Here is a 16,285-nt window from a genome sequence, read left to right as displayed (position 1 = left end):
GTTACATCCACTGTCGTTGTTTTTCCTACCATGGCTCTATGTGGTCATCTGTTAACATCACTCATCATCAAGGCGCTCCCTGACATCCCCAAAATTGCCGACACTTTGCTGTCAACTGTCCTCTTGCACAACTTTCCCAAGTGAGGAATGCCCGGCGGCCATGTGCTTGTGAGCAGCCACGGGTCGAATGTCTGACCTCCCCCTCTTCCTTCGTCGCAGCACGCGGACGGGGCTGCCGCCTTGCACCTCGTCAGAGCGCATCCCATAATGTGTCTTGAATAAAAAGTGTGTTCTATATTTTTTGCTTGCCAGGAAAAGCCATTGTTACGAGCCATTGGTGCACCACAATGCATGCCTGTGGAATTCGGTGGCCTGCTTTAACAAACAGTTTCGATATAACATGTACCTAACTCGCTGGTATGGCCAAACCATATTTGGTCAACTCACTTACAGAGAACAGCATTTGGATTTCTGTCTCAACTCTGGACAGCTGTAGTTTACGATCGAGCATCGTGGTTTTGCTATTTAATCCCAAAGCATGGGATTCTTTATGTATATTATAGGTGTATAATGACAATGTGGCTATGATTCAAACACCATTATCATCAACCACGGACTATCCAATTTTGGATATAGGCCTCACCAAGCCGTTGCCATCGCTTACTGTCGCACGATCTCCATCTAGCTCCTGCACACAAGCTGATGTCATCGTTCTATCTCATCGGTGGATGTCCTGTTGCGTCTGTTCTCTCCTTTGGCCGCCACTCCATCGTGAGTCTCGATTGCCGGCTATAATCCTTTCTAACGACGTGTCCTGCTCCAAGCCCACTTACTTGGCTTGAGGGTCAATGTGATGTCTCCACCTGATATATCTTCTCTGCTGCACATGTTCCTCTTTCCGTCTCGATGTAATTCCAAGAATTCGTATCTTAAATCCACTGCATTATACGCGGCGAGGGCTACGCCATCTATTTCTAGATTAATTCCTCGTCAATTACCGATTATTTTTTTCCCCCGTTTCATTCCCCTGCTGGTGGAGCATGCTGGTAGCTGTCATCCCCTCCAGGATAGGCTTGTAAATGAGACATGTGTTAGACACAGTGTAGCCTCTTTGGGAAAACCTATTAGAAATTAAATAAGTATTTCTACATCTATACGAGTGTCGATTAAAGTGTGCAGGTGTGCACACATGTGTGAACGTGGTGCTGGGGAGCTCCATACAAAGCTCCAGGTCTTGTCAGCCACAGGCTTGCCCTCCCTTCTCTATCCTTGGAATACGTGGAGCCCTCTAAAGGAACATCTGCACCAGTGTGAAACATTCAGGCTAACCTGCCTATAGTCTATCCTGGGTTTAACCAGACTGGATTGCGTGAGGAGTTCACAGAGCCTGGAAAGAGCTGGACACAGTCCCATCCGTGAGCTGCTGCGGCAAGCGAGGCTGTGTTGGCTGGGTCATGGAGCCCGCATTCCCAGCCACAGGCATGCCCAAGATGCTTCTGATCGGCCTGATAAAGGGGGCTAAACGGGCATGGCACGCGCTATAAAAGAGATGGACTGATATGGTACAGAAGGATATGTAGATTATTAGACTTGGCTTATTGACGATGACTGGCACCAGCATTGCAAAATCGGCCTCTGTGGAGGAGGTTTGTAAAGGGTGCTATGGGGGAGTTGGAGGCAGTCGCGCTCCAGCAACAACGGAGAGCAGAGGAGCGATACTCTCACAACAACGAGCAGAGCACCGGGCGGCTAAAGCATAGAGAGTTGTCATTGTGGGGAGCACAGTTGTTGCATCTGCCAGTCATCTCAGTCAACCCATGGCACTTGGGTCTGTTCCATGACCTCTTGCCAGTGGGCCTTTCACACTTCACATGGTCTCAATGTGCCCCTAGAATGGCACAAGCGCTGTGGTAGCATCACCACTACTTAGTGGTGAACAACAGTTCTTATGTTAGGGGAGCGATATGGCAACTGTTTGCGTGCTACGCTTTGAACTGGGCTACCCGATTTCGATTCCCGCTCACAGCTAAGACCAGTGACGATTATATGAACTGGTCGTGGGCCTGCCCTAGGTCGACTCAGCCTCAAATGAGTAGCTGGTGTGGTGGCGTAAACATCACTGGGGAGACAACGGCGGTCGGGCATGGTGCTGGCCACCCACCCCCTAGTGTGCCGTGATGGCCCGCATAGGTGCTCATCAATATCATTGGCCCCAAGAGTCTGTTCAGTCTACAGGTAGATCTTTGTCTTTGTTAACCCATCGCGTTAGTAAATGTTCCTGTTTGCCTGAGTTTTGGTGAAATTGTTCCAGCATCTCCATAAACACCAATGGGGCAAATCGCCATGTTGGTGCGTTTCAGCCTTTTCATACAGATGTAAAGCTATACCGCCTGCTGTCATAAAAGCAGTACTCTCGAGCACAGTATACACCATTTTATTATCCCTTTATGTTTAATATTTCATAAAGTTTATAGGGAATGGGGCATATATGAAAGTATGTCCAGGATGGAGATGGAGTGACGAAAGGAGCTTGTGTTTAGGTTTTATTTTGTGGATTATTACATCGCAGAATTGTGAAAGATGGTGACGACTTGGGGAGGTCTTAATCCAGCAGTGGATTGTTTGTGGCAGAATATAATGATCATGATAAAGTTTAAGGGGGTGGGGGGGGGGGGCGTAGCGGGCAGGCGTGGAATGATGGCATGGTGGTTAACACACAACACTTAATTTGGTGACCCGAGTTTGATTCCCGGACATGGCTAACATTTTGGCAAGTGATATTTGAACTGGTCCTGCGTTGCCCCTTCACCAGTTATGCATTGACTCACTCGGTGAAGTGTGGTTAAATAACCCCGATGATCAACGTGGCATGGGAAGGAGGTCTTCATCTAGCGGCATAATGACGAAGAGCTGTGAACCGCTCTCATTGCGTGTAAGGGGGTGGCCGTAAAAGCGTCAGTGGACAACGGGATGTGACGAGCACGCCGAGCGCCGCTACTGTTTGCGTGGCGGTGAAGAGTCCACCCACGTGCTCCATGTGGCACGTCAGCAGGTGGCAAGGCTACCCTCACGCCCTAGGGGCCGCGACTAAACAAGTCACGTAGCTGCCAACTGAGGCCTCGGTATCGATAACGCGTCCAATGTCCAGCACCACCGATCGACATTTATAAGATGGATGTGGCATCGCTCGCAGTGAGCCTCTTAACCAGCCCTGCACTCTGTGCGTGCACGTTTTTTATACATGTGTGCGAGTGCAGGGGTGGTGCACACACTGCTCGAATTAAATTCCTGACCACGGCTAACGCCAGTGGTGAGTGGTATCGGGAGCTTTTTCTTTGAACTCTGCTAGGTCTATTGGGGCTTTAAAAAAGTACCTGGTGCCGTTTTGTAAAACATCGGCGCTGGGAAGACTTAAGGTGGCCAGGCGTGGTACTGGCCGCACTTACCTCCTGGTGCTCCGCGCCAGCCTCATATAATAAGTGCTCGCTAACAGCACTTGTTGTGTGGTTGCACGCGTAGCACTGTGTGTGGCTACACAGGGAACCATTGTGTTTGTGTGCAGCGAAGGCCTTGGGTTCTGATTCCCGCGGTGATGAGACTACCCACGCCCTGAAAGCCCAGCTGGGACTGCTCCTGGGGGAGAAGAGCGCGCCCTCCACCCCTGCCACTCCGCGCTCCCACGGACAGAGGGGGCACATGGTAGGGCCCGTAATTGCGCTCAATTACAATGAGCGGCAATTATTACAATTGCAATCGTGGCGGCGGTAACTAGCACTATTTCGGGAAGAATCAGTAGGAATGCGGATAATGTTGTTAATTCCTGACAATGATAGAAGTACAACCGGGTTCCAATCGCCGCATGCGCCACGCGTACACGTGCAACGCTCCGGCGCAGATGATACGCGACCAACGTTATGCGCACGCCTGAATGCACAAACAATATGTATTTTGTTGATGGCACGGCATCATTAAATGTTTCCCTGTGGTTGTGTTACCGTAAAAGCCGGGAATGTTCGTAATTCTAGGAAGGCTGGTTCAGTGGGCGTGCACTTCACGTGCCGACGATTGCCGCTGCCGCCAGAGTCTCTCCGAGGGTGCAGGTTAAGTTGAAAGATTTGTGGTAATTTTGCAAAGCTTTTTAATGAGCTCTCGGGTTTGAGTTAATATTCTGTAACATTAAATGCAATCTATAAAACGGTGTGCGTTTCATGAAAGGGATTTTTTTGTAAGAGTGGTGTGAGGCTGCAACTGCAGGGATTCATTAATTTGTGTGGATTAAGAGGTATACTGCTTTCGGAAAACCGCAGCCATAAATTTCCTGTATTCTTGAAAGTCGGACCGCGATGCTCGAATGAGATGTGCTCGCAGCTGCTGGAGTGGATATCGCAGGCAGATTAGTACCTGTGCTGTGGAATGTGAGACGCCAGGACACACTGGCAATGAGAGTTGGCCACAGGAATAATCTGTGTTGTGTGTGACTGCCTCTAGTGCTACTGCTGCTGCTGAGGTTTTATGTTTCAGGATATACAGAGCGAATCCTGAAAATTCTGTGGTTACTGCATGTTGTTTGGCATGTGCAGCATTTCGCTCCATGTCAATGTGCTTGGAACGGATGAATATTCAGTTCTTGAGAAAAACGTGGGAAGCAGTGCTGAACTACAAGCAGCACAACCCGAAAATACATTGCAAAGTTTTGATTTAAAGCTTTTCGTGACTGCAGGGATTCTTATTCTTGGTTCTTTCTGTAAAGTCACGTAGAAGGGAAATAATAAAATAATATAAATATAAAACAATAAAAATTCTCACGACGTTTCGACTGCAACACAAGCAATCATCATCAGGTGTGAAATCTTGTGGATTTTATATTGATATTATTTTATTATTTCCCTTCTACGTGACTTTACAGAAAGAACCAAGAATACATTGCAGAGCTTTACAACGCAACCAGCACAACTGCAAAAAAAACCTACGCAGTGTTGTTTGCTTCTGCCTGGTCAAAATGCTGGTGGTGGTGGCGATGGTGATGCTATTGTGATGGTGGTGGTGATGGCGCAGGGGAAGAGCCCTCCCTCCGCTGTGACGAGTGGATCGGCCTCTCCACACGCAGCCAGCCCGTGCCACTCGCCTGCTCGAGAGGGAGCTCTTCCACCTGGGGAGCTGAGCCCAGCCCACCTGCTTCCCACGCCCAGCTCCACGCTGGAGAGCCAGGACAGCGGCATCATTGGCAAGGGCGCGCTCGCGAAAGCCGCTCGCACACCCATGTTTTTGCTTCCTGATAACAATTGCGTGCGTCACTCTCACGTGGGCCCACAATTAGCGCGGCTGACAAGTGGTATGGCGCCGTCGTTTTTGTGCTTCACCTTAATGGCGTCGTGATGGTTGCGTTCGTGATTATCCGGAGCTCCGCCAAATGCGCAGACAGATTATGTATACATTGACATCTTAAAGAACTGCAGACGACACAGAGTACCGAGAAATCCAGTGGTTTTGATCACCAACCCATGAGTGGAGGATTTCAACGAAAGCCATTTTTTAGTTCACCCAGATGCATCAAATGCGTGTTCTACAGAAAAAGCTCCCAAGAGGAAACAAATTCGCGCACGCCACATCCCACAAGAGATATTTCACAATCACTCGGAGATGGTAACAGGAGCTTAGGTGTTATGTAAAGTCGGGTCGAGGACACATGACACACATGTGATTTTCACGTGTCTATATTCTCAGGCATGCGCTGAGGTGAAGCTGACTCATGCCCCTGGGTCCACACTCCGTTGTGTGTGTGTGTGCACGCCTACACTTGGGGAAAAATAACTGTCGGTAAAGGGCAGACTAACATTTACAAATTCAGCTCTCTCGTACTGTATGGAATCGACAGTTTAATATTTTATAGTTTTTAGACGACTTGAAAAAAATAATGGCACCTGCCCTAATAAGGGCCTACTTCCATAGTGTATGATAACTGTGCAACCAGTGCATGCAGTGTCACGAAAAAATAAATTGTTCCTCTGCTTGAAATGTGCCTACCAAAGGCGCTGTAATTAAAATAAGTCTTGTAAAAGTCGACACAAACATATTAGAGTTTTTAAATTGTGTAACAGTGTTATGAAACACTGTCATATTGTTTGTAACTTATTTTTATACTGATACAAAACAATAGGCCTATTGAAAAGTACAAGAGAAAAATATGTGAGAAATGCATCCTCGAATCGACAGTGCGTAAAGAAACACACATGCTCACGCGCCCTTCAAATATGCGTCATTGTCAATGAGGGAAATTCCAAATGTAATGCGATTTCTTGCTGTAAATCTTTAACCAGAGTCCATAACTGTGTGTACCAACGTCAGCCGTACTTGGGCCTTGGTGAACACCACCTACTGTGTTTCTGGTTGCAGCCACAATCACGAGGTCGGGCGGCAGCCTCGAACAGATGGAGGAAGGAAGCCCCCCGGATGACATGGCCGAGTTTGGCCAGCCCGAATCATCAGGTGCTGCTGCTTATGCCGAAAAGGGGGACATTGCAGGCCAGCAAGAGGCCACCCAAGGTTGCCGGTCGAATAGTTACTCGCGCTTGCGTGCCTCGCCTCCTTCGCGCTCACCCGACAGCCTGAGCGTAATGAAAGATTCGCCGCAGAGCAACGTGCTTCCAAAGGACCGATCCCAGAAACGCAGCTTTTCCCACGACTTCAGCGACGACGAAGAAGACGACGGTGACATGGATGGCACCGAAGTGTGCTCCCGGCTGGGCCTAACGGGGCCCTATGGAGTGGGGACCGAGGGGGAGCCTCCCCCCTACAGGGCGGCCGCACGGAGGCTGAGCCAGAGCGCCGATCAGGGCCTGGATGTGCCCCCGCCCCCCACCGCCCGCCGCTCGCCGTCCCTGCTCGCCCCGCGACCCAACTCCATCGCAGGTCTGTAACGTCCGCTTGCGTGCACGCGCGCGTGCAGGTACGGCTCGCGCGCGCCTGTGTGTTTGCGACACTTGAACATGTGGTCATTATTGTCGTTCCGCTCTTTTGCCGTGGAGCCGTGTTTGCCCATTAATGGAGGTTGTTTGAAACATGCTCCATTTGCCATGCCTACATGATGCATTGCATCAAAATAATGAGGCCGTAGATAATGCCTGCAAGCTGGGAGCGGAATGATTCCATTGGTTCACAGAGTCGCATTTTTTCTGAGTTTTAAGCTTCTTATTTTGCAATTCAAAAGCCCTGCTTTATTCCTTATTGGGGTTTTTACATTTTTATCGGTTCTTTTCTGAGCTTTATTTTCATATATACTTTCAAAACACTTGAGTCTTTCTGTAAATTTGTCAACAATAGATCGTCTATAGAATTTTAGTTTTATTGTGTAGTTTTTTTAATATGAATGGAATTTTTTAAATTTATATCGCGAAACCCCTTTTAGCACCCAGCTGTTGTGTATGTGTGCACTGTGGGACCTAGTTTTATTGCACTGTTGGCTCCATGTGGCTAACATGTTGGAAGTCTGAGGATAATACTTTTAGGATGACGGTGCTGTCTGTGGTTTGCATGCGTAGACAACATCGTGGTAAGTATACCTACAGATGTTAGACTTGCTTAATAAAAGTATTGGATGAATTTCTGTTTTTTTGTTGGGGATCTGCTATCTCCACGGTTGCTCGATGTCTTGCACAGATGTAATTCCTACTTTTAGCCCAGACAATTTCCACCACTTGAATGGATCTGTTCCCAGTCAAAATTCTGCGCAGGTTTATAAGAGTTGCCTGCGATTAAAACAACGTAAAAAAATGTGGTTCGACCAGAAAACGCACATGGAACGTTCAACAAACGGCTCACCGAGGAAAATTTCATTACTAATATTATATCTGTTGCATGGGGATACCTGCACGCCTGTGTACATACCTCTGTGTGTGTGTGTATGTACGTACGGACGGATCGTTCAGTAATATAGACCACGACTTGCCTTCTCGTGATATTTTTGTACATTAGGCAGACAGCAAGGCTGAATACAAATCTCTGCAATCTCACGAGTTCACGCTGTTGACACCAAGCAGAGGCAGTGTCTTCGCAGCAGGCTGTCTGTAGTAACGGGACAGAAGGAACAAGATCCCTGACATGCATCGGTGCCATGGGTCTACCCCGCCACCGCTTAATGGGCTCTTGTTCGTTCGCTCCTCTCCTGTGCCACCGAGGCCATGCCCGGGCTCCACCCACTCTTGACCTGACGTTAACCTTCCCGAAGGCTTTAGGCATGCACTATACTCTCATTGTGTGCACACAGTGTGATTTACGTATCGGTCTGTGTACGTCAGTTTTATGTTTTTGCACACTGTATACTCGTAAGGTTGTGTGTTTGTATATACGGCGTGTGCACACGCATGCTTGTGAACGTGAGACCCGTCCCGGTTTTGCTGAAAGCATCACAGTGAGCTATCACCATGGTCTGCAGTGACTTATTTAACAGAGTTGTGCGATGGCGAGCACGATGGTGCCACCAGCATGGGGTTCTTAATCAGCTGGTGTGCACAGCTCTGTCTAGGACGCAATCAAGAGTGGAGGGAGAGCGCCACACAGGGCAGGCAGTGCCATGCTTTGCGTTGCCAGTGTTAAGACCCAGTTAGCTTGCGCTGACGGCGCCGTCTCACGAGTGCTCCGCTTCTCATGTACTTTTCGGGACATCAGGAGTGGGAACATTTCGCTACTAATTTAATCAGGACTCGGACATTAACATGGAATTACGTGGTTAAGTAATGGCTTTTGCACCCCACCTAGTAAAAAGAATAAAAAAAACATCGTTTAACTCGCAGAGCAAGCCCACACCACAGCACCCACCCTCAGCCCCCCGCCACTTCCTGCCTCGGACGGCGTGACACGCTGATCCGTGGCACGCGGCGTCTGGTCAGACCCGGCCGTGACAGGATGAGGCAGAGGACGCAGCGCTGCTGTCAGAGCGTGCCGCGCTTGAGTTTCGCGCCGCTTTGTTGTTGCCGGCTGTCCATGGCGTCCTGTGAGTCACACGGGCCAGGGCTGGCTCGGCGCACCACAGCCTGTAGGGCATTCGTGCCTTAATTGTCCTGCACATGGCTGTTTTAGGCAGAGTTAAAGCGAATCGGGTGGTGATGTCATCGCCGGGACAGTACGCGTTCACTCATCCCGGGCACGTGAAGTAACTTGGGTAAGCTAGACCTAGCACACCACATCGCCGTCCGGCGTAGTGGCATTTCCACCGGTCGCGTCCTGGTTTAAAATTGTGTTGTTTGCGATTACTGGCCATGTGGCGGTGCTGGGAACCACGTGCCTGCCCATGGAGGGCTCAGCTGTGTTGGTAAAGCGATTGGTTCGTGTCTCCGTCGTCTCGGTGTGGAGCGCAGACACAGTCTTGTCTCTGGGGCCTCTATTCCAGAGCCAGGTGGAAGCGACGCACAGCAGCTGCTTGCAGGATTAAATTTCAATTGGGCTTATTGCCTTGCCGCGTGTGGATTAAATCTATATACAGTAGAAGGGGAAAAACTGCGGTCATCGAAACGTCAACAAAGACTCACAAAGAACGTAAAATACCTTTTCCGTCTGCGTTATTTTACGTGTGTGCATTGTTTGTGTAATTTGTGTACAGCACACATCACTGTCTTGCACAGTGTGACATCTGTGGGAAAAGACAGCGCTGCTTTTACAAAACACTTCTGGCTTCATCGTAAAATATATCAACGATGCCTTCGAGGGAGGGCTGCTGAAAATGTGTGTGATTAGGCTGTGAAACATGATACTAGGAGTGTACCAGCAAGTTTGTCATATTATTTATTTAATGAAAGCTTAGAGCTAACAGCAAAAGTTACACATTTGAGTAAAGTAAGGGTTCTGCTTCCATGGTTCTCTGGCGGCTATGGTTGCGGTTTGTGTGCTTGTGGGCTTGCGTGCGTTAAAAACATGTATCTGCTTGTGAATCTACAGTGAACTAATTCATGAATTTGCTTATGTGTGCTAATACTGACTGTAGCATGCATGTTCACTTATACATGTGTGAATGCACGCATGGGTTCATCAGCAGTCATCTGCAGATTCAGGAGCTTTCGGTGGCGCAGATGAACGGGACAAAAGCTTCTGAGCTTGTGTGTGCATGCGTGTGTGCACGTGTGTGTGTGTACTGGTGGGGAGCGATAGTATAGCGGATAGCGCGCTGCGCTATGAACCTGGCAACCCGGATTCGATTCCCGCTCACGGCCAACACCAGTGACGATTATCTGAACCGGTCCTGGGCCTCCCCTAGGTCGACTCAGCCTCAAATGAGTACCTGGTGCGGTGTGTAAACATCACCACTGGGGAGACAAAGGTGGTCGGGCATGGTGCTGGCCACCCACCCCCTCGTGTACCATTCTGGCCTTCATAGGTGCTCGCTAACAGCACTTGCCCCTACAGTATGTTAAGGCTACACGGGGGATCTTTGTCTTTGTATGTGTACTGCGCCTGCCTTCAATGGTGCTCCTTGCTTATAGCACTCGCTCAAACAGTCTGTTAAGTCTACACTGGGGGATCTTTGTATTTGTGCCCATAGGTGTTCTCTGCGTCACGTGTGTACGTGCGAACGTGCGAATGTGTGAACGTGCATGTGTTCGCGAGTACGTATGTGTGTGTTTGCTCATGCATGTAGCGTTGCTCTGTCGCGTGTGCGCTGCAGCGAGCAGCCTCGCTCGTCTCGAGGATTTGGGCCCACTGGACGAGCCGCGCGGGGAGCCGCTGCACGCCTCCATGAGGACTCCACGCCAGCCCCTGGCGGCCCCACACTCCCAGCCTCTACACAACATGGGTAAGAGAGGGGCTTTGGTCTCACATGCCACTGTGCTTGTATCGGGACTGGGTACGTCGGTCACCTGACCTGTTCATATAGATTTCAGCCATGGCCATGTTTTGCTGCTTTGTTGGTTTTGTTACGTAATCAAGCGGCCAGCAACCAACAGCAACATTTAATAGAAATAGTGAACACGTTTCTTGACCTGTGCAAGGTTATGATTGCGCTTGAGAAAAAGCGATTCCAAAGTAGAGCAGAGAGAGGGAAGAAACGGAAGGAGAAGTGTGTAATGGCTTGCAGTGTGGTGGTTGAACACAGTGTGGATGAGACGGAGCGGTCAGTTCCTCCCTGGCAAGGATGTCATTGGCCTTTGGGACATTGAAAATTATTTTAGTTTTAGTGTCAAGTTCTTTATTTTTCGCAGTTTCCCAATTTCGAAGGATGAATCTGCCCGAAGGCAGCCCTCCTCCGCTCGCGCTTCGCCGTGAGCGCATGCAGGGCCGCACTTCGCCTCGCTTGTAGTTTAGAGAATTGACCCGACACACAGCTGCGGATGCGTGGAGCGGGAGGAACGCGGCGGTGGCCGTCGAGCGTTTGGTGCCTCGCGTCGGAGCGAGCGCGCAGACCCCGGGACAGCGAGCACGCCGTCATTGCCGCCGTTCGCCCGGGACGACCACCGCGCGGGGGGTCGCGGAGCAAGGGGCCCTTTCCGCGTGCGCCATCGCACGCGTAGGGGGGTGTGAGCGGCATTATGCAGAGCGCGCAGTGCACCTGGTCGCCCTGGAGCGAGATTGGTGATAGTCGAGTGGAAAAGGGTGCAGGAGAGAGGCGTCTTGCCTCGAGCGTGAGGTGGGCATAAGGGATTAACAAATGAATTAATGACAGCTAACATTTAGTCCGGTGAGGTGTCATTACCAATATTTTTTTTCCCACTTGAATAATTTATTATGGGTTTACAGAGCCAAGCCATTTGAAGAAGTCTTATAATAGTTTGATCTTTATTATGCAGCTTACTTACACTCTGGGTAGTATTTATTTTTATGTAGCCGCTGCTTTATGAACGTTTCTTGAATTGTGCATGTTATTGCTGTGCTTTTGAGTTTGGAGTAATTTGTACACATGGGCCATCATTTCTGAATATCACAGGCAGGTAAGGATCCCTGGAGTACTCTCTCTCTCCAGGGGACAGGAGACTAGTCACTCCGCGAGTTTGATTAAAACTCAGCGCTCTGGCACTTTCATGGTGCGGCACTCGGGTGCTAAGTGTGGCTAACAGTGGCAGGCGAGGGCTGGACAGATGTGAGGTTGTGACCCCACGTGAAAGCAGAGCTTCCCTGCTGACATGAATGGTGGTGGCAATCACGGTCATAATCCCATTCATCAAATTGCTCTTTGTGATGGGCTCATACGCAGGGTCGGGCCTGGAATGGTTGGGCCCATCAAGTCGCTGTGAGACCTGCCAGCACCCCCCCCCGCCGTCCCCGGGAATCCATTACGTCGGCTGGGCTCGTGCCGCACCTGTGTTTCCTTCCCAATCCCTTATTGATAGAAGCATATTGAGGTGATTTAATATGAATGCAGTTTAGGGCACGTCAGTCTTACGTGCCGCTGCGCGTGGAGTTAGACGCTCTCGCTAATACATGCGCGACGTTGCCACCTGTCCGTTTTCCTGTCATGCCACGTCCACATTCGGTCGTCCACAGCGGGTCGCGGTGCTGCTCGGTGACGATGGCTCGCCCCCCCACGCTTTCGTCTTGCTCATGCAAATGGCACTACCAGGAGGCGATGTCCATTTTCGAACAGTCGGCCGGGAAGCGGGCATCCAAATGTGATCGCTGGCCGCATGCGTTGGTGGAGGTAGCTCTCATATGGGAAGAAAAGACGCGCACCTTTGTGGCCGAGCAAAGGGTGGGAACCGTGCCCCTCCTGTTTACACAGCAGGCCCCGTTAGCTAGGTTATCGGAGCACTCTGCTATTAATAGCTGCGGACTTCCTGCCTGCTGAGCACGCCTGTGTGATTGTCCTTTCCAGTGCGGTCCGTCATTTCCCACAGCGAGGGCTCTGCCTTGCAATGCACCAGCCTCTGCCAAACATGCAGCCTGCATGGTCATGGACATTGTCAAGTGTTTCCATATTTCCTACAAAAATTCTACCCGCAACATTAATGGTTTGTGAAAGAAAGAAAAATTGCATGTTTTATTTCAGTGATTTCTTAGTGGATGTTTGGGATCGGACAGCTGCATGTTTAACTTATTACTTTTTACGGTGTGGTTTCCATGGGTTTCAGATTGTTATTCAACAGTCAATGGGGCCATTAAAATTTAAAATTGGACCTGGCTGCTTGGAAAAACTTGACGTGATATTTAAGTGGCTTTTAAAATTTTAAACAGGTTTCAAACAGGTTTGTTTGTTGTGTGTTTGTTTGACGTTGCTCCGTTTCATTTTGGAAATAGGCCCTGAAGCATAAATGCATGTTTGCTGTGGCACCAGGCACCAACCGGTATTTGTTTAACTTGTGTGATGAGGAGAACTTGCAATTTGTATTCATGATGATGCCTGCCAGGGGCCACGGGATAATTTTTAATATCCTCGCTGGGCATTTCAAGCCCAGGTTCTGTAACCATCCTTGCCACAATCCCGACACACACGGAAGCAGATCTGCAGTTTCGATCGCGCTTCTCGGGAAGACGTCCGTCACGCGTGGAGCGCTCTGAGCGTGACGGCTGCCACCCAAACGGTGTGTACGCTTCGTCGTGTTTCGTGTCCCCGCAGCGGCGCGACTTCCCTCCTGCAAGCCGGTCGATGCTGCCCTCAAGCCGCTGACCTTCGAGCTGCCGAGCGTGGCGGGCGAGGTTTCCTTCATTGGGCGAGAGTGGCTCTTCCGTGAGCTGGAGCTCCGGCTGGGAGGTCGGGCATCGGTCGGCGGCAGCAGCGGAAGCAGCATCGGTGGCAGTGGAGGAGTTTTCATCGTCGGGGGCGTTGGGTCTGGGAAAACGGCGATTGTGGCTCGTTTGGTGCGACTTAGCTGCCACGGGGAGACAGCTGCATCTCGGAGTAAGTGGCAGACACGAGCGTGCGCCCGACTTGTCCAGCGTGTCTGTGAACAGGCCCTTACTTTTTAGGCAAGGCAACACAGTCCAAGTGTGTGTTCTTTCACGTGTATAATTGCGTAGCTATTTGAGCATATTTTCATTATTACAGTGGGTTTTTTTAATTCACGGTTACTTCATTGTGATTCGAATTGCCAACCAAACGTTTGACATGTAATTCGCTTTAGACTTCACAGAACGTGCCGTTCACTTTTGTATTAAAATGTACATGACAATATAATGGACCCTCTTCCGTGTAATATATTTGTAGATGTTGATGAGGGGAGGGAACGGATTGGGCCCGCCTGCCGGGGAGGCAACAGCAGCTACAACCCCGCACAGCATCTGAGGAGCGACGATCCCGCCAGGAGGCTAGCAGCCAAGGTGCATGCGCTCGAGTGTGTGCGTGCGTGGGTTTATTGATTTTGCACTTCGTGTGGGTGCCTGTATTGTGTACTAAGTTTCCATTCTAGAGGGGGCCACGTTATGCTTGGGAAAGACTTATTGTTTTAAGTGCCAGCACTGTAACGATGCCACAAAACTGTTCTGGTATTAAAAAAGGAAAGTCAGTTTTGAGGGAAGAATAAACTAGAAGTGAAAGCTTAGTTTGAAGCGACTCTCAATTACTCTCACGCCGAGGTGTGAAATGGGGCCGGCCGCTGACCCGTCGCGGTGCACCGTGTTGTTTCAGGTGGTGGCCTATCACTACTGCCAGTCGGACCGCGCGAGCACGTGCCTGGTGCCCGAGTTCGTGCACAGCGTGGCGGCGCTGCTGTGCCGGGCGCCGCAGCTGGCAGCATACCGTGAGCTGGTGGCGCGCTCGCCCGAGCTGCAGACGGCGCTCTCCATGCGCTCCTGCGTGCAGGAGCCCGGAGCGGCGCTGCGCCTCGGAGTCCTCCAACCGCTGTCCACCCTACGCAAGGGTGAGTGCCGCTCAGCTGCCTGAGTGCACGAGCAGTGGTGAAGGGGTGGGGGGTCAAGATAAAGGGGGTAAAGGCGCAACCCTGCAATTGCTTGCTGGTGTCACTGCTGGTGGAAGGGCCTCGAGAGGGGCCTCTCGAGAGCCAGCTCCAGAGAGTGTTTGGTCATCAGTTCCACGCTGGTCAGATGTGTGCGGAAGAGGTGGCAGTGTCCACACTTTACCCCACCACACGCGGCCTGCCGATTGACTCGCTGCGGTGTACCCACTTATGCTGTTGAGTGGACAGGGGTGTGGATATTTTTCATAAAAATTGCCCCATTGCTTCAAGTGATGCACCTGGAGAAGGAACCGGCGACCTCTGTATCTCGGGTGCAGTGTGTTGACTAAATCGCCTCACACCAAGGCTGTTTTGGGAACAGTACTCATCATCTCCACCCGGTCCCAGATGATGCTTTTTCTCCTCTTGATGGAGACATCGTAAAGATGCATCCAATAAAGGGCAATTCCTTGAACATGTTACGCCCATTACGGCAGAAGCGATTGCATTTGTTATTATTTGTATTCTTTGCATCTTTATGTACACAGCGGTCATTGTACATTTCACAGGATCATGATATCCATACCTGTTGACAACTTGTTTGGTGAATCGCCGTATACCGAATATCGTTATATATACAGTGGCAATAATGAACAATCTCATCGCTCATCTCTCAACGGAAGGGTCATTTGCGCTCGACGCACAGGAAGGGGGTTAACCTCGAGGGGTTTGTAGCTATTCTGGGGCCGGTGCCACTGGCGTGAGGAAGCCTTTGTGTCGCCGTCCGGCGAGGTGAGTCCTCCCGCTTCATGCCCAGCCTGTCCCGCCTGCGCTCTACAGCGCCCACAGACATTGACTAAACAATTTCACGCCGAGTTAACCTGGGGGGCAGGATTGGAACAGAAGCCAATTCAAATTGTTATTTGCGGCCGGCTTTAGTGCAGTCTGAGAAGAGAGATTGGGGGTTGGTATGGAGCAGTCTATGGCATGACGGGGAGGGAGTGTGGGGGAAAAAGGAAATGGTCGTGCACACATGTTCCACGGTTATCGGCTCCGATGTGGCCAGGGATCGTTTAATTTCACCGTAGATGCTCATTGAAGGTCTTGGTTAAAAGCGAGATATTTGTGCACAATTGTGAGGAGGAAATGGCAGAGCCAACCCAGGCATAAACAAAACGTTCACGTGTATTTTTTTACCATGAGCATTTTGCTCATAGATTGTAATGTGGAATTTAAAGGCAAAGGAATATCAATTCTGGGTATAGAGTGTCGAGCAACAGAGAGAGGAGGGAGGAGGCGGGCCAAGCCCCACACACGTATGTTTCATTGTCCCCTGTGTGTGAAGTGAATTCACTTTAAATCCCTCTCATAACACAAGCACATACACAATGCCAGCAAAAATGACTCTATAAGCCAGAGGGCATTCCTGACACAAATGGCCTATGTATGTAAAAATCGTGATTCTTTATAGT

The 16,285-nt window shown here is 50.2% G+C and overlaps 1 protein-coding gene across 6 annotated transcripts in view; it reads left to right on the top strand.

Annotated features, from left to right (window-relative positions):
• LOC144720804 (protein TANC2-like) overlaps positions 1-16,285 on the top strand; it is a 55,906-nt gene that overhangs the window by 13,112 nt on the left and 26,509 nt on the right. For 2 of the 6 annotated variants that reach the window (XM_078597865.1, XM_078597866.1), the window contains 7 exons: positions 3,568-3,699; positions 5,056-5,224; positions 6,394-6,909; positions 10,655-10,783; positions 13,538-13,819; positions 14,126-14,238; positions 14,546-14,777. In XM_078597865.1, coding sequence (XP_078453991.1) covers positions 3,568-3,699; positions 5,056-5,224; positions 6,394-6,909; positions 10,655-10,783; positions 13,538-13,819; positions 14,126-14,238; positions 14,546-14,777 — 1,573 coding nt within the window. Of the gene's footprint in view, positions 1-3,562; positions 3,700-5,055; positions 5,225-6,393; positions 6,910-8,873; positions 9,158-10,654; positions 10,784-13,537; positions 13,820-14,125; positions 14,239-14,545; positions 14,778-16,285 lie in introns of those variants that run through there. The other 4 variants (XM_078597867.1, XM_078597868.1, XM_078597869.1 and 1 more) reach the window with 3 other exon arrangements.

Source organism: Lampetra planeri, chromosome 10, assembly GCF_965212315.1.
Source record: "Lampetra planeri chromosome 10, kcLamPlan1.2.h2, whole genome shotgun sequence".
NCBI lineage: Eukaryota > Metazoa > Chordata > Hyperoartia > Petromyzontiformes > Petromyzontidae > Lampetra > Lampetra planeri.
The sequence above is the reverse complement of the archived record's forward strand: the minus strand, read 5'-3'. Positions and strand labels throughout refer to the sequence as shown.